The sequence below is a fragment of the Branchiostoma lanceolatum genome, chromosome 12 (genome assembly GCF_035083965.1).
Source record: "Branchiostoma lanceolatum isolate klBraLanc5 chromosome 12, klBraLanc5.hap2, whole genome shotgun sequence".
NCBI classification, from domain to species: domain Eukaryota; kingdom Metazoa; phylum Chordata; class Leptocardii; order Amphioxiformes; family Branchiostomatidae; genus Branchiostoma; species Branchiostoma lanceolatum.
In genome coordinates this window covers 18,188,503-18,214,399 of record NC_089733.1, presented here as the reverse complement: position 1 = coordinate 18,214,399, position 25,897 = coordinate 18,188,503, and the positions used below count along the sequence as shown (strand labels likewise).

Here is a 25,897-nt window from a genome sequence, read left to right as displayed (position 1 = left end):
CCCACTTTTAGACTATTGAGCTGGCTAATCTACTAGTATATATTCAGAGCACACCATGAGCGCCGTCTCTTCTCCGCTCAGTCGGAAGTCAACCTTGCAGTGTTCCAACTTATATAGTACAATATTGGAATAACTGTGTTACAGACTGACAATGATAGGAGATGAACGCAGGACCGCATTGTTAGCAGTAACACCTAGCGTCGGTGCACATTTAACCAGTCAGCATTGCCCTGATGAAGATGGCAGACCGTCATCGAAACGTCGGCTCCTGTTGAATACGTGGTTGTGTATTTAGACATTTCTATTCAGACAGTTTTGAAGCTCTGAACGTATCAGCCGGTGACGTTCTCAGAGTATTTCTAGCACTGCTGGCTGACTTTGTTGTATGTCTGGGTTTCAGGCTGATTGTCAAAAGATCAGAGCCTTTTTTTCCTTTTAAAGTGCAAGCCTTTCCCTCGAATTTCTGATACACTTCATGGCTTATCAAAAGATCTCGGGTCGCTCCCGTTGGTAAACAAAGCTGATGATTAAGGGATCTCTTGATTACTCAATGGATCATTACCTAACAATACTCGAATGTAGTACACATACATCTCTAATGAACAAAAGATCAAAGGGGCCCTCCGAAGACATTAAAAAAGTATCAGTGATTTCCAAATGGGTTAGTTAGTCGAGTTGGTCTAAATCTGATGTTTCTGACTTTGGGAGAAGAGGTGCCTCTTTAGTAAGTGTTAGTTCAGTGCCCAGAAGTGGTCCCTGTTGACTTGCACTGAGCAAACTCGTTACAAAAAACACTCTAGGGAATACGATGTAGAGCATGTCCTCTAAAGCATGTTTACACTTTTTAAAAGAATGTTCGGACTGGATAATGAGGCTACGCTCAGGAACAGTGCAAACACAGGTAAGTTACACCTGGCGTTTAAGCCGCTGGGTCGGACAGGTTCTAGAGCCCTGCAGTAGATACCGTCATCTAGAAAACGATCACTTGTTTTTAACCTGCCTTTTACTAAAAATCCAAGTTAGCTGTACGTGTCAGAAATCTTTACAATCTGATTTTTTGTGTGTAAATGAAGCGTTACAATAAAAGTAGAATTCGTGGAACTGTTATAAAAGATTAGTCTCTACTAGACTGACTACGCTGGCTAATAGGGAGAATAATTGGGCAGTTTGGCTACCAAAGAGGTTGACCGGCCGATCCGAGGGAGGACTAATACTCCCTTTTGCTGAATTCTATGATCCTTGCCCCCGTAGGAAGGCCTGGTGGGGCATGGGGGCTATATAGAAATATTAAGAGTCATTTCTTACCTTGGAGAACGAAGTTGTTTATCCCTCAGGCTCTGAGTCCGCTGTTTGTGTGACTAACCTGTGGAGTTCTTTCATGTATAGTCCTATGGTTGGAAGGGCATGTCGTCATCATCGGAAGCGCTGTGTTACGTAACCCGGAAATACGTCATGAAATAGCCCCTCCTCAAGGCGACATTTTCCTTCCCATGTTCTAAAACTCCGCTTATTTGGGCTTCTAAAATTGAAATGTGTCATTTGGATTCTACGTCTTACAAGGAAACGTTTAGTTCTGTGCGTTACCGCTGTCCCTAGAGTAGAAAAGAAAAATGATCTAACGCCCTGGGTGCTATTTTTACATCAGAAGGATTATAATCAACGTTTAGCATATCCTAACCGTTTGCTATTGTCTATTTGGAAAAAAAACCTGCTCAGTTGTCAATCCAATCGCAAAAATGAGCGGTGAGGAAATACATTAGCGTTCAGGTTGTATCCGTTTTATGTTTAATCTATTGGCACGTTTTATGTGTTATAGAGACATATGAGAGAACCTATATCGACAAGCCGAGGGGCACGCAGGCTAGTAATTTATTACAAACACTGACTGTAGAAAATCAAATCTATACATCCGCTTCCACTATACTACGGAATACAATAACAGGGCCTATCGGCTGCCATTACAATAGTGCAGTACCATATGTCAACCATAAGTCAGCGCGGAGGGTTGGGAGCGGCAGGTTGAGGGCATTTCTGTCACAAGTACTTTAAACACTATTCCATATACCATGTGACGCCCACCTTTATCTGACCGCCGTATGTCACTAGTGGGAATCTTCCATTATCTACTTTATCGTACAATTGTATAATTGACGATGCAAATTAGGTCATAATTTGCATGATTTCTATTCATAAATGCTCTTCTTGAAGCAGTTTACATTAGTACTGTGTATGAAATTCCTGCCATTTAATGAAAATTAAAATATAGTTCATTCTATGGTGAAAAGGTATTTGGAGTAATAGACAGTGCATAATTATATCGTAACGTTTGCTTTGTTTCTTTCTGTTCACTGTGACGTCATGGGAGGAATGTAATTTGATCACGAGGCGGCAGGAATCAGCATGACTCTCAGTCTTAATGTTCACCAAAACCAAAAGGGTTCATTATATTTTGTAATAACTCACGTATTGGAGATGAACTGCATTTCTTACTAGACTGTAGATTGTATGAAAGCGAGCGTAAGTCTCTGTTCAAATCAATTCAGCTTGACAAGAAATGAAAGACAATATCAAAGCATGATACTTTAATTTCAAATACTTGATGTCATGCACAAATGTTTATATAATGGACGAAGTATGTAATTATGTCGCCATGTGTTTTTAAAAAAAGAAGAAGCCACTAGAACTTAGATATACGGTAGTACATTGATATAGTGTTTAGTATTGTATTAGACGTTAACGTTATTATCATTTTATTATCACAATTACTCATATACGGCATCCTGTGCATTTATCCCCCTGGGGAATGAACATGCAATAAAGATTATCATTATTATATGCTATACAAACGTCTTCATTGAAAACTACAAATCATGGTATAATGTAATCAGGATCTGATGTGCTTTTATGTCACTGTTGCTACAAGCGCTTTAAAAACTAATCCATTTCCATTTGCACCATCTCTGGTGCGTTGCCTCTCTCTTCTCGGGAGTAACCATCAACATTGGACTCAGTTGGGTTGGACGACAACTTCGCCGTTGAAGACTTGTTCTTACGAGAATTGCCCACGAAACAAGCGCAACAAAACCTGAATATAAGAAGAGCACGGTTTAGGCAACCAACAAGGAACTACATCTATGTAAGAAGAGCATTGTTTGGTTAACTAACTATACATCCACAATGATCTACATCAATTATTCCCAAGATAGGTGAGGAATGCAGCTTTTTTTGTGCAATGCATCAGGGCACAGCCAGATACACATTGGAATATTCTCGTACCATGAAAGGTGCCATGATGTTGACAGTGAACTTTATGATCAGCCCTCGGACCCGTCATTCGTAGATCTCCATTCATTGAGATTACTCTCCAAGCAGGGGTTGGTGGGGGAGATCGTCACCGTTTTATCATATGCCCCGTTTTATTGTCCGCTCGCCCCGCCAACCTCTGCTCCACGTCGCGGTGGGGAGAGCGGACAAAAAAACGGGGCATATGATAAAACGGTGACGATCTCCCCCACCAACCTCTGCTTGGAGAGTACATTGAGATAACCTATTTCAAAGACTCTCAATCACCAATGTGTAAAGGAAGCAATGATACGCCAAACAAAAGGCATCTACTTACTTGAACCACAGATTCTGGACTTCCTTCTGTCTCAGAGTATGAAAGACGAAGATGAAGACTCCTTGCAGGGAGTTGAAGATGCAGAATAAGTAAGAAAATACAACCCTTCCATCACTGGAACAAAAATGATTTCATGAAAACTTTTGATAAGTTAGTAATACTTACCATTAGTGCTAGTATCTCAGAGACTGAATGAGCCATATTTTCATTAAAAAACGAGGTCAAAAGTAATATCAAGATATTTCAAATACATGTAGTGTATGGTACGAAGTGAAACTTTCGGCACATGCACTAGAATTTTTATCATGGATACCTTATATACAGGAAATTATATTATATCTTCCTACTGCACATGGTTTTAACTTTTATCAATGTGCAAACAAAGAAGTTTAACCTGCTATCATTTTGCTTAGAGATTATACCAGGGCATTCAAGTTGCTATGATAAATCCAGACCTGGATTCTTTACCTGATCATGAAGAATCCAAAGATCCAGGTGAGTCCGACCAGCACCATGACAGCGATGGCGATACGCATATTCTGCTTTGTCGCACCGCTTTTGTCATCAGCCACTTTTCCTATGAAAATGTTGCATTTTATCAATATCAAATATGATGTGCAGTAAAAAGCTTGTTTAATGGGTGGTTGTCGTGACTGAGGATACAACATATTTAAGTGTGTAAATCCGTTTTTGCTTATCCTTGCAAATCACTTTAATCTATTTTCTCTTGCTTTCTGCTATTATTCACAGAAATGTGGCTACGGTTCGACTCAAGGAAGAATATACAACAAACACGACTTAATGTTGAGGATTCAATTTCAAATCATACTGTAAAATGTAGAGACAGGGATAATTTTATTCTTGACTGCAATATAAAACATTTAGGTAAAAAGAAAGAAAAACCAATAGAGCAGCAATTAAATAAATGACTTCCACATAACATTTCACGCAAGGCAAGAACATTCCGTTCATAGAACTGACCTTCGGCCCTCCCCCCACAGGCCAGTTTGCTGATGACCATGATGTACACGATGGTGTTAAACAGTAGGACCAGTCCAGCAGGTAACAGGAACCCGAAGTACAGCTGACTACCCTGCAGCCAGCAGCTAGTTAAAAGGGATAGCAAACATCATTTCGACACTGTGCCTGAATGGGTAAGTCTTTGGTGGTAACCTGCCACAAGAGCATTTTCCTCCTTCAGTTCCCTTTGGATGTTTCAAAGTATTTTATTTGTGTATACAGACATTTCAGTAAATTTCCCTACCATTTCAATAAATGCTGATTGTGTCTCTTTTAAAATATGACAATACCATGAATAGTTCATCCGGATGAACGATGGTGATGATGATGACGATGATGATGAATAGTGATTGACCCATCATAGAACCCTAACTCATACACCATAACTTACAAACTGGTGCTCCTGTAGGTCTCTTGTCCGTTGGGATAATCGCTTGGTACATCTACGGTCAAGGTAGCAATGGCAAGGACAAATGGAAGACCTGGAATACAGACAAACATCGCGAAATAAATTAAAGATTAAATGAGATGCTTAGATTCAATATTGCTTCTCCTATCACCATTTCCTTCCATTCTCTTATGATATTGATGTGCTTGGTTTTGAAATTTTTTGTGAATCTTGTGAAAATCATATTAAGTATTAAAAATTCAAGGTGATAGTGTTAATCTACGAACGGTCTAAAAAAATAAGAGGATAAACTACTCTGATGAAGATGCTCTTTACCGTAATATTTGCAGGATAACGGGACAATGAATAGGATTTGTCAATGTTCCAATTATTATACTACAAATGTGAAAAATCATGTCTAAATAAAACTCTACTTACCCCACGCAAATATGGCTGCCTTGAGCAGAAATTTGGAAACGTGAGCACCCAAGACTTTAATGAAGGCCAGATACATGTTGAATGCTTCAACGGCCATCCACATGAACACAGCCAGGAGGAAGTAGTGTAGTAGAAACGCCACGACGGTGCAGCCGACTGGGGAGTTGGTAGCGTCGATGCCAGCCAGGAAGATGATGAGAGTCACCAGCAAGGCGATGCACAGTTGGGTGAGGATGTGCTGTGGTCTTGTCTGACGAAGCTGCCTAAAAATAAACAATGGAATTAGACTCCGTAGATGAATTATCTTCGGGATGGGCGGTGAACCCTTCAGCATCTATAGTTTTACTTCCATTGGAAGACAAACACCAATGACAACAACCTAGACATGAATACAAAGCTCGAAAACGACGAAAAAATCACCGTAATTTGTAACAAGTTTCACACAAGGTCAGGCATCATGTAAGTGTAAAGGCCATTTTCAAGCTAACATCAGATCCAATCAAATGAACAATACATTGAACATTTACATATGAATACCAGCAGTAACGTGGATATATAAACAAGACGTTACATTTTCTGCAAATGGACAACTCACTTGAATATCAGGTAGGTGATGAGAGTGAGGGTGAGGCCGGCGATTGACAGGGCGATTCCAATCTTACTGATCAGATCCAGTGCAAAGTCGTGCAAGCCTCCATAGATGTCCTGAAATAAGACATGGGGAATTTTAGCTATTATGAAGGATTAGACTATAGATCATTCACTGCCCTGATTTCCATAGATATGGAGAAATTAATGAATATGAAAAAAATAAACGCTTTCGCCAACGTCGTGTTGGTCGCCTTGACCAAGCGAGAAAGTCATTATAACTCAGATATACAAATTGACGAACCTACCATCAAAACGGCGAAATTTGTAAGATGGTTGCACTCGCACACCACTCTGCCATTGTCAATCCCTACAAAGTTGCATCCTTCTGTTGACCAGTCACCGCCCCCTCCCCCAGCAGTGAAGTCCCAGAACACACACCTGATGTTGGTCACTGTGCTGTTTGTACTATTTTGAACCTGTGATGAGATTAACAAAGACGATTACTTTCATTTCAGATAATGCAATGTCTGAGGGCCATGCTTTGTTGGACGTTGCTCTATCGTCTTTGAAAAACACTTCAGAAAGTTCAGTATATTTTCTTAGAAGTAATTTTACACGATTTTCCCCACTCCGCCTAAGTGTAAAAATCGGGTACATTATGTGTGTGGGTCACGATATCAGCAATAGCTGCCTGTGTCCCACGTGTATTGCACTGTTGCAATTCCAATAAATCCAAATCCAAATACATAGACATGATCTAGCAACAAGACTTCTAAGAAGGAAGGTCCTATTGACTTACGACAGGAAGGTATCTTGTCACTACTGGGTTGGATAGATTCTTGAACTCAAAGCCGGTGACTCTACCGGCAATAACCCTGCTGTTGACCCTAGTTTTTCTGCTAGTTGAGGAAGAAGCCGTCTTGTTGGACTGGAACAACCGGCTGTTATGGTAGATGATGAAACTCAGACGAACTTCAACATCACTTGGATCTCGGGGAGTACAAACAGAGATTGTCACAGTTTGTCTTAGAATATGCTGTCTTTTAAACATAAATTAAATTACTCATATCGAAAGGAAGTTTAAGAAAAAGGCAGTCGGACATTGGACTGTGCATTAATATCTTGCAAGTCGCAATTTATGCTTATTATGTGCCAAAAGCTTGTCCTTTGTACGTGTCAGCAACACCAAATAAATGGTTAGCAGTAGCACAGACCAGTAATAGTATGCGTTCAAACTGAATGATTAAAAGAGAACTCTTTAAAATATTAATAGCTATGCCGATTATGGATAATTGACTGAGCCTTTTCTTCTGTCTTACTTTACAAATGTAATAGCATATGTTACTTTGTCACATTGAGTCCATATGGACAAATGGAAAGGAAGATTAACCAACCAGATATGTTTTCCTTCAAATAGGCAATGGTAGATGCAAGCTCTGCAGGCAAGACTATGGATGCTTCCACTTGATTATTGGGGATGAAGGAGGATTTAGAATAAGACCGTACCGATCCGTCTTCAAGGTCTTCACTGTCGTCAAGAGATGCAAATGCAACACTGTAAACAAAAGCGAAATAGTGCCAATTAGTGGTATGAACCTTCCGGCATTTGTGACATCTCGTGACATCGAGGTCCCGGGTTCGAAACCACCGATATGCCCCAATGTTGTGGCCTTGGGAAATGCACTTTACACGACTTTCCTCACTCCACCCAGGTGTGAATGGGTACCTGTTTTCGTTTGGGGAAGGTCGTATTGAGGTCACCTGCTGGCGCCGAATGACAGCCGCCTAGACCCTGGCGACAGTTCCACAAATTGCAAGTGTGGATCAAATAAATATGTATCTGTTGTGTAAACCCTGCAGCAATTCAGCACGGGCTGCCATTGCACGGGTAATTTCTTACCAATAAACCATTATTATTATCATCTGACGTCATGGGTCAATCAGGCTGATCATTCCAGTCTGCACCGAGGTTCGAGGTCTGTGAACTGTTGTCCAAGTCTGCAGTGTACATAGCCACAGATTTGGCAGTACGATTTTGTGATGTTGGAATACAGTTCAAATTGTTCTTTGTTGGGCCAAAAAGGGAAAGGGACAAGCTATACTGTATTTGTTGCTACTCTATGATTTCCGTTTTCTTTTTGTCAGAGTTGTCAAATCACCTGCTCATCAGTTCTGCCGCTCCAATCTGGTAGGTTTCCACACCTATGTTTTTCTCAATGCGTCGGAAGCGGTTTGTTGTCAGATTAACACGATCATTAAACCGCTCGATGGCACGAATAATTCTGCAACAAACAAAGAAATTATATTAATGCGATATGAAAATATGCCTTAGTATAAGCCATCATATTCTTTTTCACAATGTAGTAGCATGAATCTAATAAGTTTATTATTTTTTGCCGACAATGATATTCAAATTATGAATAATTTATTCCAACACTTTACCATGCATATGCTCTTTTCACTTTTAAGATACAAATTATTTCTAAACAATGCGTTCACGATTAAAATGTCCTCAATGTATATCCTTTCATTAATTAGTTAATTATAGCAAGAAAATATTGTACTTAGAGGGAGATTGATCCTGAACTTGACTCTGATAAAGTACGTCATCATCAGTGTTCATTATCTGGTCAATGGACACGACCACGGAATAGCCAACCTGGAAGATAATGAAGAAATTATCTTTGGCGAAAACAAATTCTAAAGTATTGCTCCAAGAAACTTTCCATGCTATGTTCATCTAACATGCAATCCTCACTCTTTAAGAGATATGTCGTCATAATACTATGACGTCAGAATTTAGTATGGTCCATTAAATGTATCCGCGGGACCTTCACGCCGAGATGATGATGAAAGGTTATAAACAGTTGCAAATTGATAAAGAGGAAAAAATCTACGTTCCTGTGTTCCCTTTAACTGTGAAGAAGGATATACTCCTAACTCTATTATAAGGCTTTCATTACTAAAGATCATTGTTTATACGTTAGTCTCTATTCATTAATAGCTTTATTAAGCAGATTCATGGTTTGAAGTTCGCATGCTCGAGGTGAAAGGTGAATGCCCCTAACATGTAATTAGTTCTTATCTAGGCAATGCTTGATACCATGTCCAGACGTTATTTGTTTATGTGTTAGATTTTGACGTATTGCCCACCATGCAACGCACTGTGCATGCGCTGTCCATACCTTGAACCAGCTTATTGGAATTGATTTGACACACGTTTTGAAGATATCAAAAACTAAGCATTATCGGCTACGCCTCTTAGGCGTCACCAAAATGGTGAGACCCACGTTCTCGTCTCCAATAGTGTTTGCAAGATTGTCCAGGACAGTGGAGGCATCTGCGATGTTGTCTGTCGTAAGTGAACTCCCGATAGAAGTAAGAAGCTGTAATTCTGAAGCAACCTCTGCTACGTTATCTTGAGTTACAGGAATCTAGAAAAATAATAGATTAAATGATCAATGACTGTTAGATGATTTTTTCGGAAGAAAAAATAGAGCGTGATTAACTAGAATTCAGTTAAGTAGTCACTGATAGTCTTTGCTATGAAGTATAAGGGCGATTCCAACCTCTCTATACAATTTACTGTGACATATTATAATCCAGCAATTCTAGCGTTTGACCAAGTAATAAGAAGCATTTATAACAGATTTCTTTCACCACTACTTAAGTAAAAAAAAATACGCTTCCCACCATCTGGCAGCTATGATAGACGTTTGTATAAACATGTCAAAGCAAAAAAGTCTGTTTTACCTCTGCTAGTCTGGACAAGTCCAGCCCACAGTCCAACAGCTCTTGGCTGGCCCAGCTGACTCCAGTCTGAAAACTTCCCACACATCTTCGAACCGCTAACGGAACACCAGCTGGAGATATACACAACAACAACAACGACTTAAACTGTGCACCGCGGGGGGGGGGGGTGCTTCACTAGAGATCTCTCAAAGGTACCATCTACAAACATCTACAAACTGAAATGTGAGGGTCCCAACTGCATTAATGCTAGGGTCACATTTCCAACCCGGAGCCCGGCCGGGCAGCTTGTGGGAACGAAAACTATGATATAAAAGACAACAAAACACACAAAACTATTTAGAAATTTCTCCTAACCATACGCTAGGTATATTCTTGATATGCATTTTTTACTCCTTGTTTTCTCAAACAGCCCGGTCGGGCCCCGGCTTGGAATTGTGACCCTAGCCTAACATGTACATTAGGGAGACTAGTCGGCCACTAAGAAAAAGGTACAATGAACATTGCAGAAAGAGCACTAATGGCTACTCCTCAGCCATTTACCAACATTTACAACACAGCCTGGGATACTCATTCAATCTAGAATCTACACACATCCTACGCTACGAACGCCGTTGGTTCGAATGGGGAGTTAGAGAAGCAATATATGAGAGAATATACAATCCCGCCTTCAGCAGGAAAGGATGTCTACGCATTGAACTTTGAGGCACTTGGGACAACGCACTACCCCCTGCTACCAACGCCGAAGTAAAACAACATTAGCTCCTAAAACAACAGGAGCTAATTGATTCATTAGCATACAACATTGTCTGAACTTAGCATTCTATTGAACCATCAGAAATTGCAGTCACTTCATTGATTTTTTAACTTAACATATATATTCAGAGTTTTGGTATAAATCCTGGTTCTACCAGATGTTTCTTTAGCCACTGACGAAAGATAGCGGGTGCTGTCTGACTGTTTCAAAATTGTGTCCAGTTGCCTGAGTAACTATTTTTGGCGTATCTTATTACCTGGATGTCTAACCTTCATCAACGGAAATGAACATTGTTTCACAAAACTACATTTCAACGGGTAATAATACAATCACTATTTAAATGGAAGCAACAGCCGTCCCCTTCCCACACCCATTAACGTCTCGCGTGACTTGTGCGACATTTGACTCCCAGGTAACGTCACTATCATCAGGTGAGCTGGCGGATACCTTCCGAAAGCTTCTCACCACAATATCTGTCGTTGTGTGTAACAGTTTAATTCTCTGTTAGATTATAATGAACTGTTCTTCAATGTGACGTTGTCTTACAAAGAACTTTTCACGAAATGATGTGAATCTCCTTACCGCTTTCCGTGTTGTTCGCACACCTTTCTATAGAGTACGCGTGTGTGTCTCCTGCAGTCAGTGGAAAGGTCAAGTTTACACTGTTGAAGTATGGGTCTGTAGTGGTCACCGTTTCGCCGTAACACGTCGCTGTGGGACCAACACAACAGGCGTTATTCATTATCGACATGAAAATGTGCGAAGAATGCAGTGCGAATAATGCAGTCCCAAATGCGACTAGACCACTAAGCAGCCTGCCAAAAATTGTAGCTTTGCAAGGTAGGAACACATGTTCTGTACAAAGAACTGAAAACACTTTAAATACTAGATCCATCTTTCACACTGTGACCAAGAAGAATCAGCAGTGTACAGAAACCTTCCTTTTGATTTAAGATCATAGTGGGATTTTTGATAAGATCAAAGAACAAAAAAATGTCCCATACATGCACTTAACAGTGTAAGACTGGTTGGATCCATCCCGAGAGAGCTTGGAGTCTGCACTGCTGTTCCCAGGGCATTGAAGAGCCCCTCATACAGGTCCTTGTCTTGAAGCAGAGCATCTTGCACATTGATGTTCTGGCTAGCGATGACACTTCCTGGCCTGGAGAAAATATGATAACCGATAATTTTTTACACTTCTGAATCGACATACATGTACTTAACGAATTTATCAAAAGTCGGTAGGTCAGTGGAAATGAGGTTCTAATTTCACAACTACTGTTCTATATTAGACACAAAATGTCTTCTAAAACAGAACTACCAAAGAAAAAACATCAGTGCCTTTTGCAGTAACGTATTATCATCCCCCTTTCGAGACGGACAAGCCAGCACCCACAGGGTTTCTGTTTACAGTAAATGTATCACATACACAACATAACAAATGCAAAATGACCTAATTGAAAAAGATAATCATGACTAAACTTCACTGTGCAACATTGCAATACAGATATCTTATTATTTATTGAATGAAACTGATTTCAATAGTGAGTTTTGTCAATTTTTCTATCAATAAAAAGTAGAAAAAAACCAGAAATCAAACTTACTTGGCGTCCTTTACTCTAATAGAAATGTTGCCTTGGACAGTTTTCAAAGCCTGTCGATACTGAAAAGAGTAAATTAAGTCTCATGAAAATAGTCATAAACATTAATGCAATTCCAATGTGCTGGTTGCAATCTCACTGAGTGTGTGCAAATCAGAGAATATCAAGGTTCTCTTAAAAATGCAGGCTTTAAAACATAAAGAATATTCCTCATATTGAAAATAAATTCTTAAAAAGCTATCACAGACAGGTAGAGGATGCCAGGTGCCCTATGTATGGTGGTTCTTGGAGGGGAAGCCTGGAACTAACTAGAATGACACTCAGGCTAAAGGAGAGGAAGAAAAGGAGCAAAAACAATATGTTTACCATACGTGAAGGTAGTCATAAATTTAATGAAACTAACAATGGAGGTATAATTGACCGAAGTCAAGCTTCCAGACTTTTGCGTTAGGTTTATACATGCACATGCATTTATAGTATCTGCGCTTGATGCAAGTACAACATATTTGTTCATACCCAGTCCTTGATTTCCGCGCTGATGTCTTTGAAAGCAGCTGAATTGGTATTGGCCATCTCAGGAGTGAAGTTTCTACCAGTTATCCTTATGCTGGAAACAAATGTTTTGGTACCTGCAAAAATTCAACATCATCAAAAATGCTATCGATTACTTGCTAACATGTAAGACTGTCTGGGCTTATTTTAACTTTTCCAAGTTGGCCCTAAACCTCCCCCCCCTAAAAAAACCTTAAAAATCAACTTCGGGAAAGTAATATCCTGCTTGGATGCGATTAAAGGAACGAACTGCAGCTACAATAGGATGGACTCCAGGCTACTCCCAACCCAGCGCCGACCTTGGTTGGGGAGTGGTCAGGAGCAAAGTTGTGGGGCGGTTCTGGATGTGTGACAGGGGTTTCGCAGATCTATATCTGGAGAAACCAGAGCACAAACCTTCTGGCAGCACAGCCAAAGTGCTGTCCTCAGACTCCGTCTCACCACCTGAACTTGTCACCTTGCACTTGACCTTGTGAACACCACTTCGTACTGCTTTATACCTGAAACAGGCATGTGGGCAACAAAATTACATGTACAGAATATTCAAATTTTAATGGTTTTATTCACATGTAAGGCAAGACACTTATGAATTGGCACATGGATTGACAATATAGCATGCAACCTAACAATTAAATCTACCAAATGCGTGAGTCAGCCTTAGTCACATTTTGGTGGCATTCTTCACCGCAGCAGCCGCACCTAGCTCAAGTGCGACGTAGAACCAGTCAGAATTTTCCAGAGGAAGGTGGCAGGCAGCTGGGTATGAACACGTCGCCGTGTTCAAAGAACTTTAACAAGAGGTGTTGATAAAATCCGTACGTTGAATGACCAACCCGATGAAATTATTCATTGAATTCAAGCGTAACTGTTCATTGCCAACCTGAACAAGGGGCCTCTCTGGGTGGGCGGCTGAACTGTGCCATTTACTGTCCACTGGTACTTATAATCAGCGGAGCGTCTTGCCGTGTGACAGGTGATGGTGATGGTCTCTCCAACTACCAGATCCTGAACCTCTGAGGGACGAATGCTGACCTCAAGGGGAACTTTAGAGAAGCATCGTCAAACTGTTATTTGCTACAAGTTTACGATATGCAATTTATCATGCATGGATTTAAGATACAAGATATGATAAATTTAAATTTAACCCTTTTACATCCCAAGCCACAGCTGTTAAATGAATCCTGATTGATAAAGTGGAGTTGTAAGATGTCATATTCTTGGTTTATTGGTTAAGGAGACTTTGTAGCGGCCACCTCGCCATATACATTTCCCTGGGAATACATGGAGAACCAATAAATTTCAAAATAAACTTTTCAATAAGGACATGCTAATTAAATTTATATATATTGATGACATTCTCTGGGAACCCCTAAGATAATGCAGGCGGGTGAAAAAAGGATTGGCAAACAAAAAACTGTTGTTTTCATTATGAAATATAAGTGGGCAGGTTGGTTGAACAAACGGCCAAACACACAGAGTATGGTGTACCGAAAAATATTTTTTGTTCTTTCACACCTTCTTCTTTGACTTTGGAATAAATGACTTTGGCATTTGCGATATCAGTATATCAGTTTGCCGATTTTTTTGTGCTTGTGCAATTTACGGCATATATTTGCCGATTTTTTGGTGTGCAATTTACGGCATATATTTGCCGATTTTTTGGTGTGCAATTTACGGCATATATTTACCGATTTTGCAGCTGCTTTGTGCGATTTACAGCAAGGTTGAAAACTCATTGTTGAAAATGGAGGCAACTTAATGCGCTTGGATGACATAACTAATCGAACCAACATGGCGTAAAGAGACTAGCGTCGTCACTCCACGTCATGCAACAAAAGATTTTCTTAAGAAACTATCAAAAGTTGTAAAATAGTTCTCTTACCAGGGATGTCACCTACTGTCTGTTTTTTTGGAAACGTTGAGAAATCCATGGTTGGTGTTGCCGTCGTTGGGTTGGTCGTTGATTGTACTGTTGTTACAATTCTTTTGGCTTCAGTTGTCGAGGGTGTCGTCGGACTGGCGTTGCGTTGGGTAGTTGATTGTACTGTGATTCTACCGCCTGAAAATAATTACCACAGATCATTCGTAAGATACAGCTCTGTGACATGAACGATGCACCGGGTATTTCCGTTTAAAAGACATTTGCTACAACAGAATGATAAGAGATGATATGAATCAAGAAACATTTTTTTAGCTCGTCCCTAATTCTATGAGAACTTTTGCTTATATTCGTAATCAGGCAGTTTTGTGGTGTAGTTATCAACCATACCGCACCACAGCCCCGCCCTGAACATTTGGTGTTTTTTATTTATTTCAGAATTTGAAAGTGTTTTTTTTTACACAGAAATTATGCCACAAACATAATCTTACAGACACGTATTAGGCCATGTTGATTTGATCATACGAATTTCAGCCACACTGTAAAACATAAAAAAGCAGCTGCAAAATACATGCTGTAAGACAGTAAGTTACAAAATCAATTTTGGAAAATGGATGCTAATGTCGTAGAATGCCAAAGTCAATTCCAAAGCCAAAGACGTTTCTAGAGAACTAAAATAAAGAATCTGCACTTTGGTATACCATACTGTGTGTGTTCAGTTTTGTTCATCCTTCCTGACAACCTAGATTTCATAATGAAGGCACCTTTCTTTTGCCAAACTTTTTATTTATTTGCGCGTCAGTCTTGTGGTCCACAAAGGATATAGCCAAATCAACTTGGCGTTATTGGTAGTGTGTAATCATAGCACATACTTGTTTGACAGATGAATCCCCTGTAGTTGGTGCATGCCTTGTCATTCCAGGAGGGATTAGAACCATGTACTTCGACGCAGTCTTCGCCGCCCAAATCGTTCGGTTCACCGGGGCTCCAGCTGCTATAGCCGGTTGACGCCAGCGTTTGGCCGTCTTCAAATACAAATCGACCTTCGTTGTTGCGGTCATTCAACCCAATCCAGCGTGTTCTGCCGCCTCCCAGATTATAGATGAAAGTGTTGGTCGCACTGTCTTTCGGCATGGCCAACAGTCCCCCGTCCGCGGCACACAACTGTCTGGCCTCATCGTACGTCTTCTGATCAGCAAAGTCCTTGTAGCAAACTCTGTTAAAACTAACGTAGTCTTCTGGACACGCTGTAGAAAAAGGAAAGGACGATAGGTGGCTTGATGAAAACTTTGAGCATGAAATCACGACTAATGTTATGGACCTTATGTCATACCTGAGCCTGATACGGCCGCAGGTGTTCCGGACCGTGTGATAACTATCCGGATCTCATGAGGTTCTAGAGTTGTATCACACGGGCTTCCATAGAATATTTCGAATGCATTTCGAGCACGCCGGTTGCGCCGCCGCCGCGAATTTGAATACCGGATTCGGAGGTTGGAATCAATGTTGTTACAGTTTGTTGTTCGAGGACACAAAACTCCCTCAACTTCTGGCGCATTCCGCATTGAAATGTGTATTTTCTCGGGTGGGTATGACATAAATGAAATACAACACGGTATATACCGGTGTATTCCGATACGGACTACCCCGTGTTGTATTCTATATATATATATATATAATTGATAGTAAGGAATAATTCAAGTCTAATGTTCGGAAAGGAATGTATTTTGCTGCTGTTAAAGGTACACGCAGTTATAATGGGATTTGGTATTTTTGTCAAAAAATGCTTTTAAAACCTAAGGACCGCCGTTGAAAATTTCAGGTGTACGATATGACAGCTATAGAACACTTACCCGTTTCACAATGAACTCCTTCATAGCCATCAGCACAAGTACAGGTGTAGCTATTGACCTCATCCTCGCAAGTTGCGCCATTTTCACACGGATCAGAGGCACATTCATCAGTGTCTGCAGCGACATACGAGAAGTTCTGTCGGAAACTAGATTTCACCGTTATAATAGGAGTACTTACCATTTTCACAATGGTCTCCATCATAGCCAAGAACACAATCACAGGTGTAGCTGTTGACGCCGTCACGGCAAGTGCCGCCATTTTCACAGTTCACAGAATCACAGTCGTCGATGTCTGTATTGGCATATTGGGATGGCAGTTAATGTGTCTCTAGGAAAATCGTTTAAAATTCTATGCATCTCCCAATACGATCGAAATTGTTTTGTCGTCGATAAGAAAAGTTTTTGTGATCCACTGATACGCGAAAAGTCCAGTTATTAGTTCATTAAGTAGAGCGTAGCTAGGACATGGACGTGTATTTTTAGATAAGGCTATTAGGAATCTAAAATAGAAAAAAATGATTTCAGCGTTATAATAGGAGTACTTACCATTTTCACAATGGTCTCCATCATAGCCAAGAACACAATTACAGGTGTAGCTGTTGACGCCGTCACGGCAAGTGCCGCCATTTTCACAGTTCACAGAATCACAGTCGTCGATGTCTGTATTGGCATATTGGGATGGCAGTTAATGTGTCTCTAGGAAAATCGTTTAAAATTCTATGCATCTCCCAATACGATCGAAATTGTTTTGTCGTCGATAAGAAAAGTTTTTGTGATCCACTGATAGGAGAAAATTTCAGTTATTAGTTGAATGACAGTAGAACATAGCTAGGACAGAGACGTGTATTTTGTAGAGAAGGCTATGAGAAATCTAAAATAAAAAATGATTTCAACGTTATAATAGGAGTACTTACCATTTTCACAATGGTCGCCATCATAGCCAAGAACACAATCACAGGTGTAGCTGTTGACGCCGTCACGGCAAGTGCCGCCATTTTCACAGTTCACAGAATCACAGTCGTCGATGTCTGTATTGGCATATTGGGATGGCAGTTAATGTGTCTCCAGGAAAATCGTTTAAAATTCTATGCATCTCCCAATACGATCGAAATTGTTTTGTCGTCGATAAGAAAAGTTTTTGTTATCCACTGATAGGAGAAAATTTCAGTTATTAGTTGAATGACAGTAGAACGTAGCTAGGACATAGGCGTGTATTTTGTAGAGAAGGCTATAAGAAATCTAAAATAAAAAATGATTTCACCGTTATAATAGGAGTACTTACCATTTTCACAATGGTCTCCATCATAGCCAAGAACACAGTTAATGTGCCTCCAGAAAAAATCGTGTACAAATGCTATGCACCTCCCAAAATTATAGAAATTGTATTTTCGTCGTTAAGAAGGTTGTTGTGATCCACTGATAGGAGAGCTTTGCAGGTAATAGCTGGATGACCGTAAAACGTTACTAGGCCATAGTCATGTGTTTTGTTGAGAGGGCTCTTAGAAATCGGAAAAAAAGTACCGTTATGATAGGAGTACCTACCATTTTCACAATGGTCTCCATCATAGCCAGGAACACAATCACAGAAGTAGCTGTTGACGCCTTCACGGCAAGTGCCGCCATTTTGACAGTTCACAGAATCACAGTCGTCGATGTCTGTATTGGCATATAGGGACGGAAGTTAATGTGTCTCCAGGAAAATCGTGTAAAATTCTATGCATCTCCCAATACGATCGAAATTATATTGTGGTCGGTAAGAAAGCTGCTGTAATCCCCTGTTTTGAACATGCAACACCATTGCAGAGATGACGGCGCGCATGGTGTTCTTGCCGCGCTCCCTCCGCGCTCCCACTGCACTCTCGCGGCGCTCTCGCGAGAGTGCCGTCCCAGTAGAATGGGGGCCGTAGAGAGCAACAACAACATGTGCAAAACAGCTTAATTCCTTATCAAGTGTCCCTATGACCCCCTTGTAGAGCCCTAATTAACATTTCTAAAGAATCTCATTTTTTTACAACTATCCGTGCATAATTGATGTAATAAATGTTAGCATAACCTTCTTTGTTAAGCTCATACTTTGGACAACTTCTGTTATTTTCGTGAAGACGATCAACTGGTATGATTTATGATTATGAGAGTTTCTCATCAAAGGTTAAAATCATTTGGCGAAGGTATGAGGTCGTGGAACTCTAGTTTGTTTCTTTTTTTTTAACCAATCTACAAGGCTACTTGAAGCGATTCGTGTGTGGCCGTGAATATATTGTGATATCATATTCAGGAAAAGGACATACATACTGCATTAAAATAGATAAGGAATGGAAAAGTTTTTTTTTGTTTTGTTTTCATCTTTATAAACAAAAACAATATCCCAGAACACATAATGCCGGGGTCTGCGCTGCCGCCAGGTATTCAGAAGATCTTTATTGACACAACAAAAGCACAGCGACTTTCGTAAGGTCTACTACATACATACATACAAACGAATATGAAGTGAATGCTGTAGTGACTCACTGTTTTCGCAGTGATCTCCGTTGAAGCCAGGCGCGCATGTGCAGCTGTAGCCGACTGGGTGCTCCTCGTGACACGTGCCGTTGTTCAGACAAGGCTTCGACTTGCACTCGTCGATATCTACAACAGGGTTGAAAGGAAAGAATTATTCAGTTATCTTAATCAACAAATGTACTAAACATTTAATTAAACATTCAAAACGTAGTTCCTTTACTGGTGAAAAGTGACAGCTGGACACTTGAAGCGTTTGATCATTTCGTACTGTAATCCAGTTGTATATATATCTTTGTATATCTCTCTCTCTCTCTCTCTCTCTCTCTCTCTCTCTCTCTATCTCTCTCTCTCTATCTCTCTCTCTCTCTCTCTCTCTATATATATATATATATATATATATATATATATATATATATATATATTTGCATACACATATACATATGCATACACAGAGAGAGAAAGAGAGAGAGAGAGAGAAAGAGAGAGAGAGGGAGAGAGAGAGAGAGAGAGAGAGAGAGAGAGAGAGAGAGAGAGAGAGAGAGAGAGAGAGAGAGAGAGAGAGAGAGAGAGAGATTGAATAAATCAATTTCCAGGGTGACTTATATTCACAAACGCATTCAGTTATTTATTCATGTCCATACTGGTTGTGCTGTTCATCAACATACAGATAGGGATGCCTAACTAGCCAGGGGCCATTATGTATAAACGGTTAGAACTTCCGACAATGACTTTACATGTCGCTTGCAAAACATAGAAACAAAGCACAATGTAAAACAACGTCATTTATCAAATCTTTTCAATTATTGAAAGCTTGGAAATTATGTGGTCCGGACTATTATCACTTTGCAGCAACCTACGTTAACTGCTATTAGCCTGTAACTCACCCACACCAAATACATGCCATTGCTATTCTGCGGTTTAAGTATAACGTTGGTCTAAGCACAGCGGCTTTCCTGCATGTGCTCATCAGACCACGTATGATATACTGAGTCAGCGCGGACAATGCATCCGTATACCAATCTTTATATTCCGTGTATATATTCAACTTAAAACTAGTTGAAAGGCCCAAAAATCTACTTACCGATCTCACAAATGAATTTTAACTTTGTAAGACAGCCCTCGAACGCCCACGTGTTATACATGCCATTCAGTATTGCTTTAGCAAAAACGACGCAGTCTACGGCCCCTGTATTTTGGTGGTTTGGGTCGGAGTTCCACGGGACGCCGGAGGTAAACTCTGCGGGGTCCAGCTCGTCTCCATTCGCCCATACCAGCGTTCCCTCATCGAACTATTAAAGTTAAATAGAAATGTGTTACCTTTAGTCCATCAAATGGAAGGAAGCTTCTCTAGTATTGATGTACAGTGCGCACGTGTAGCATATTGTACACACATCAAACAGTTCAATGAGCGGTAAAGCGTGGTACAATACTGAGTCGTGGTCCAAAGTACGTTCCATCTGGATTATTCAACTATTGTTACTTCCCTACTTGTTCGGCTGACATACCAACTACCGACTACCCAACTAGCCAGTGGCTGCTACAAAATAGTAGCCTTGATGAAATATGTAACAAGACATATGTATTTGATACTAAATCTGCATATACCCAAAGTATATCTTTGCCGCGAAGACCTCCGACCTTCAGATGAATGTGTTCAGCTTCTCAAGATATAGACGGTACAGGAAGTGAATATACTTAGTGTTTCTTCAATTCAATCTTCTTACCCCCCTAGGACTATTAAACATACATGTACAGAACTTGCCGTGATACAACAAAAACACGCTTACCACGTCGTTTAAGCCGATCCAATAGTAGTTGGGTGCTCCTGCGTAAGCTATCATGAAGTCCAGCTTGTCCTGGTCTTCGATGGTGACCAGCCGACCTCTGTCCTTCGTGCCGCACGTGTGATGAGCCAAGATCCAGTTAGCGTTGATATCAAACGCCTTGATGCACATTCCTGCGAATGAGTCGTCCCAGCCAACGGGGCATTCATCTGCGGGAAAGTGAAAACGTGAGAGTTAAAGGTCTCTTATAATCTAAACAGAAAAGAAGATGATATCAATTGTGTAGTACACAGTAGACTGTTCAATAGTGAGAGAGATATACGTTTTCGGATGAAATACTAGTATGTCCCCCTACTTCGAATTCATGTACCTTGGAAGCAAAAACCCATTTACTATATACGGACGATCTCCCATTTTCCTGTGACTATGTCAAACCGTAACCAACATAACGTTAAAGTACCAAGGAGGTTTAAATCTATAGTACCAGTGACACTGTCGACGCACCTGCTATTGGTGCTTCAGTCGGGCCAACGTGTTCCTCTGAAGGAAACAAATAAGATTCAATGAATTCATTAGAGGCAAAGATTGTAACGAAATAACTGGATGGACTCGCCGCGACAGAACATTGTTAGTCAAAGAGACTGTTCTTTACCTCTAGCTTTTGCCCGGGGCCCGGCCGGGCAGTTTGCGGGAACGAAAAGTATGACATAAAAGACAACAAAGCACGCAAACATGAAAAAATATCAATCATAAGCATAATTTGTGTATATTTCTTGACATACACTTTCCTTTTCCGTTCCCGCAAACAGCCCGGCCGGGTCCCGGTTTGGAAATGTGCCCGTAGCATTATCAGTCAATCCAGGTTCTGGTAAAAGGGCGGGTTTAGCCACTTGGAATTATCCTTGCAATAAAGAATCGACCCAGAACAACGTTACCCCAGGACCCCAAGCCCATGTGGAACTCACCAGCACACGTGTTGCCCTCCCAGCGGTACCCGGCGTCACACTCACACTCGTACCACCCGACGGTGTTGACGCAATGCATGTTGGGTTCGCCGTCACAGGCGTTTTCGACTGGGTCTGCACACTCGTCGTTATCTGCAGAAGAATGGATACTTAACATGCTTCAGGATATGATTATTATCTCCATGAACAGAGTTCGAAGACCTTATATCTCTATAAAATATTTTGATTATGCAAATGACATTTGCATAATCTATGCTTGGTCATGTACACCTTTAGCTGACTTACACAGGTCACAGTCCAATCAATTACCGCTTAGAAGAATCATGGCACTTTTTCATTAATTATGCAAATTAGGAATTCATAATTGATACCTGTTAATGTTCCACCTTCAATTAAGTACACAATTTATGTTACGTACATTTGAGTTCTAATGGGGGAAAAATAATGGAAAACACTGCAATTCCAATTTGGATAATTTGTTCATCATTATGTACATCTCTGTCTAAACTATCTGCTTACTAAATATGATGAGAAATTCCGTTTTTTTTACCTATCTTTTTACCTGGACGTGCTATGGCCTTGATTGTTTGGTGGCAGATATCTTGTGATGTACGGAGGAAGTGGTGTAGGTTTGCCCCCCCCCCCCCCCAGCAGCTTGTTACTACATGTTTTCGGCTATTTTAGCCCTTCTTTTCCTTTTGTCCTTTCAACATTTTGCTACTACAGCTACTACAGCTACTAATGGTATGCAGAGTTTTACGAGGTCGTTGCGTTTCCAGAGGTTTCCACCCAGAAGACCTTGATTATTGGGCTGCCACCCAAGCCATATTGCTTCTGAAAAAACGCCATTTTTACTGACATGTTCGAATCATTTATTTACCCATTTCACACACGACGTTGGTGGTGTAGTTGTGACAGTCTGCCCTCGCCCAGTTCGACTGTTCGGTGACCCCTCCGATTCCCTGCCGGACAGAGATGACGCAATTCTTCGTTTGGTCTTCGGGAATTGTGGGCTTCCAAAATGTCGGCTCTGTCAGAGCTTCCGGTGGGGAAAATAGACATCAGCAAACATCATATCAAATAACTTTATCGTATTCCAAAATGTGACTTTCTTTTACGGCATATTATAAATAGTGAGACAAGCTGAAGCTGTTGACCGCCTTCCAAGACGTAAAGAGCCGAAGAAGAATAACTAGTGTTTACTTTAGTGATGATCTTTTTCCTTTTCCAATGTTCATAAAGACGCGCCTCATCATCTCTAAGCGTGGATAACAGATATGTTGTTCTACTGTGGAACTGAATGAAATCTTGAAGTTGTTACTTACGTTCTCCGTCGCTCCAAAAGTACTCCCCATGGACGTCTTCGTCTTGCAGCCCAAGCCAAAAATCTTCGGCGAAGTCTTTCAGTCGGAGCCACATATGTCTGACCGAGCAAAAGGAAGAGTGAGTGAGTGAGTCAGCCAAGCACTGAAGTTAAAACATATTACCAATAGCCTTTGTCTTCACCTGAGTAAGTCCAATGATGGCATAATATACGTTTCCTCAAAATGCATAAATGTTAAAATTGCAGCTCTTATCAATCAATATCAATGATATGAATAATATTGAACATGAATTGAGTCTGTATTTAGGTTCAGAAGTCATTTTTTTTTACTTTGATACGCTTTATCCATATCAAAACATGTATGGTTCTGTGCACATTCTGCAATTTTGCATTGAGATGTCCAATCTTGTGGATGCCAAGCTCTGCCCAGTAGACGAAGAATCAGTGATGTTTATTTGAAAACGACTTGTTTGTCAACCGTGTGGAAAAAGATCCACCTGCATACCAGTAAAATGTTTCATCCATTACGTATGCCTGAAAACACCCATCCTCATACCTGTAGGGGTTTTTATCCGTTGTGAGTAAAGCACCGTCAGCCGCACAGATGTCCTTGGCTGCGTGGAAGTCAAATTGCCCCCATTTCTTCCTGTAGCAGTAACCGTCAACACTGGTCGGGCTGTAATGTACTAGTGGGCAAACTGAAAACAGAAATGGTCAAGTCGTCAAATCCCAGAATATATTCCGTAATCACTTGAACTTTCATCTGTATTGATAGAAACCATTCTGAATCAAAGTTGAACTGCAATTTCCAATACAACATATGATCCACTGCTCACCGAGACACGTGTTCTATCTGCATAACGTGACGTCACAGAAGGAGTGGATTGCTCATTCCTTGACATGTCGAAAATTTGGGTCCAATTTTCGTGTTGGCAATTGCAGTTAATGTTTGATTCAGACTGTATTCCATATTCCTTAGGTCTGTCTCATTGTGATATCCCTTGACGAGGTAACTGTTGCATGCCACCCTCCTCCCCAAATTTGACACAGGGACCACAGCGGCAGTTCAACATATTGTCGCTAGGGTACGCTTATAGGATAGGGAATACACTGGGTGTTTTTTTTATCTCCAATCAATAAGAAAATGTTAAATATTGCAATGTTTGACTTGAAAGTAGAATTAGAAAATACCCAAATAAACTACGCTTGCTCACAAATGCTGCCTTTCTGTAATTACATGCAGTTTTTCCTACGAGCATTTTCATTAAAAATGGTTAACACTCACCTGCGGCGATGTAGGGGATGAACAACATACACCCAGTCAGCCGAATCCACGCGCCTCCCAACGACATGTCTGCCAGCATTTGTTGGGAGTACACAAACTGTGAAGAACTTCCCCCGCCCAAGGCGAAACAAAAGGTTTTCAACCGACGTTTATGGAGTTGTTTCTTACCGAGTCGTACTGAAAAGCAGAAGCATTATGTATCAGAGGACATACTGTAAATGCAGAAATGTTCGCGGTGGTTTAATATTCGCGGTTTTCGCTGTTACCACGAACTTAAAACCATCTACTGTTGTCTCAAACACAAACTTAAAACCACCGCGAACACTCCATTTTCTCCCTACCGCGAAATTAAATCCACGCGAACTTAAATGCATGTCACCAGTTCTCGCCGAGACCATGTCTTGTCCAAACTTGAAAGGTCAGTCTTGTGACGTCAGCCCCTATCTCACAGGACCCGCGGCACATTGCCGACCTCGCAGCGCCCTAAACTGGATTTGTGTTACCCTTACCCTTAAGGGCACAGGAGGACCTAAGGTCTAAGGAAAGGTTACCCTTAAGGGGCATATCATGCAAAATGTACAAGTATGACTAAAAAGACAGCAAAACACACAAAACCTAAAAAGATTTGTTTTTTATCGATGAATTTCGTTGAGGGCGCTGTCGAAACGCAGCGTGGTCGCAGCGAGGTCGCCAACGTGCCGCGGGGCCAGTGAGATAGAAGCTTGCGTACGAAGCTTGCAAGTGACGCACAAGCGAGACTGGCTTAATTAGCGTAATTATTATTCCGATAGGGCGAGGGTGACTACCAAACACTGTTGTGTACATAAATGTCCGATGGAATGTTTCATTACATCTTCAATCGCAAAAAAAGGTTATCAATTATACATCTTAATATTTGCCTGTCAATCAGAGTTATTATAGTCTTCAATGTCTTTTAAAAGAGTGCTCTATTCAAAGAGTAAGGCCCCCATTCCACTAAACGGTGATCGCGCTGCGCTCTCGCTGCGACCTAAATCGAATTTGTCTAATCCTTGATTTCATAATTGGAATATCATGCAAAATGTAAAAGTATGACTGAAAGGACAACAAAACACACAAAGCGTAAAAACATTCATTTTTTTATCTTTGAAATTCGTTGGGCGCTATGTTAAGTTTGAGGTCGCAGAGAGCGCGCGGGGAGAGCGCAGTCCTAGTGGAATGCCCCCTAAGCACTCTTAATTCACAAATACGTTTATCTCCTCGGGCGATGACACAAGCCACTTACCGATTACCCAGGAACAGTCCACTATGAAAGAGGGGTGTATGTTTTCCAGCGTTTAATAACCAGTATATAAATCAGTTAATAAGGACACTCGAGAGATAAGATGGTTTTTATATTGATTTAACCCAACATTTGCACAATTCTTTTCTGGCCCGTGAGATATATCTAGTGTTGGGAGTTGAGGCTTCAAAGGTCGGCAGAAGTATTCGAATGATTCAATTGTCAAACAAGCGATTTTCTGAGCGATTGACTGGCTTAAGTATTTTGCCGAGGAGGAAGTGCCACGTCGAAATGTTTTGATTATCTTAATAGTTAAGACACACATATAAGG

General features: G+C 40.8%; 1 protein-coding gene across 1 annotated transcript; it reads right to left on the bottom strand.

Annotated features, from left to right (window-relative positions):
* Window positions 1–2,567: 2,567 nt before the first annotated feature.
* LOC136445813 (uncharacterized) lies at window positions 2,568–24,372 on the bottom strand. The gene is made up of 35 exons (XM_066443957.1): window positions 24,306–24,372; window positions 23,577–23,718; window positions 23,022–23,119; window positions 22,577–22,735; window positions 21,697–21,828; window positions 21,236–21,271; window positions 20,735–20,940; window positions 20,029–20,236; window positions 18,957–19,073; window positions 17,991–18,104; window positions 17,363–17,476; window positions 16,995–17,108; window positions 16,627–16,740; window positions 15,468–15,842; window positions 14,599–14,775; window positions 13,597–13,759; window positions 13,113–13,216; window positions 12,681–12,793; window positions 12,168–12,226; window positions 11,568–11,725; window positions 11,146–11,274; window positions 9,810–9,919; window positions 9,347–9,490; window positions 8,621–8,715; window positions 8,216–8,338; window positions 7,451–7,611; window positions 6,856–7,046; window positions 6,362–6,532; window positions 6,061–6,170; window positions 5,466–5,728; window positions 5,031–5,121; window positions 4,601–4,725; window positions 4,088–4,196; window positions 3,620–3,733; window positions 2,568–3,085 (listed from the first exon to the last, which is right to left on the bottom strand). Exons 1-35 carry the CDS (start codon window positions 24,370–24,372, stop codon window positions 2,935–2,937), a joined length of 4,857 nt encoding a protein of 1,618 aa, XP_066300054.1. The 3' UTR covers window positions 2,568–2,934.
* Between the last annotated feature and the right edge of the window lie 1,525 nt (window positions 24,373–25,897).

What these genes read in the sequence shown, in the direction of transcription:
- LOC136445813 (XM_066443957.1), bottom strand. Translation starts at nt 24,372, where the DNA reads ATGTCGTTGGGAGGCGCGTGGATTCGGCTGACTGGGTGTATGTTGTTC. An exon ending in GCGGCAGAACTGATGAGCAG is followed by an intron (nt 7,612 to 8,215) that starts GTGATTTGACAA and finishes TTTTGTTTACAG; the next exon opens with TGTTGCATTTGCATCTCTTG. An exon ending in TTTGGATTCTTCATGATCAG is followed by an intron (nt 3,734 to 4,087) that starts GTAAAGAATCCA and finishes TTTTTGTTCCAG; the next exon opens with TGATGGAAGGGTTGTATTTT.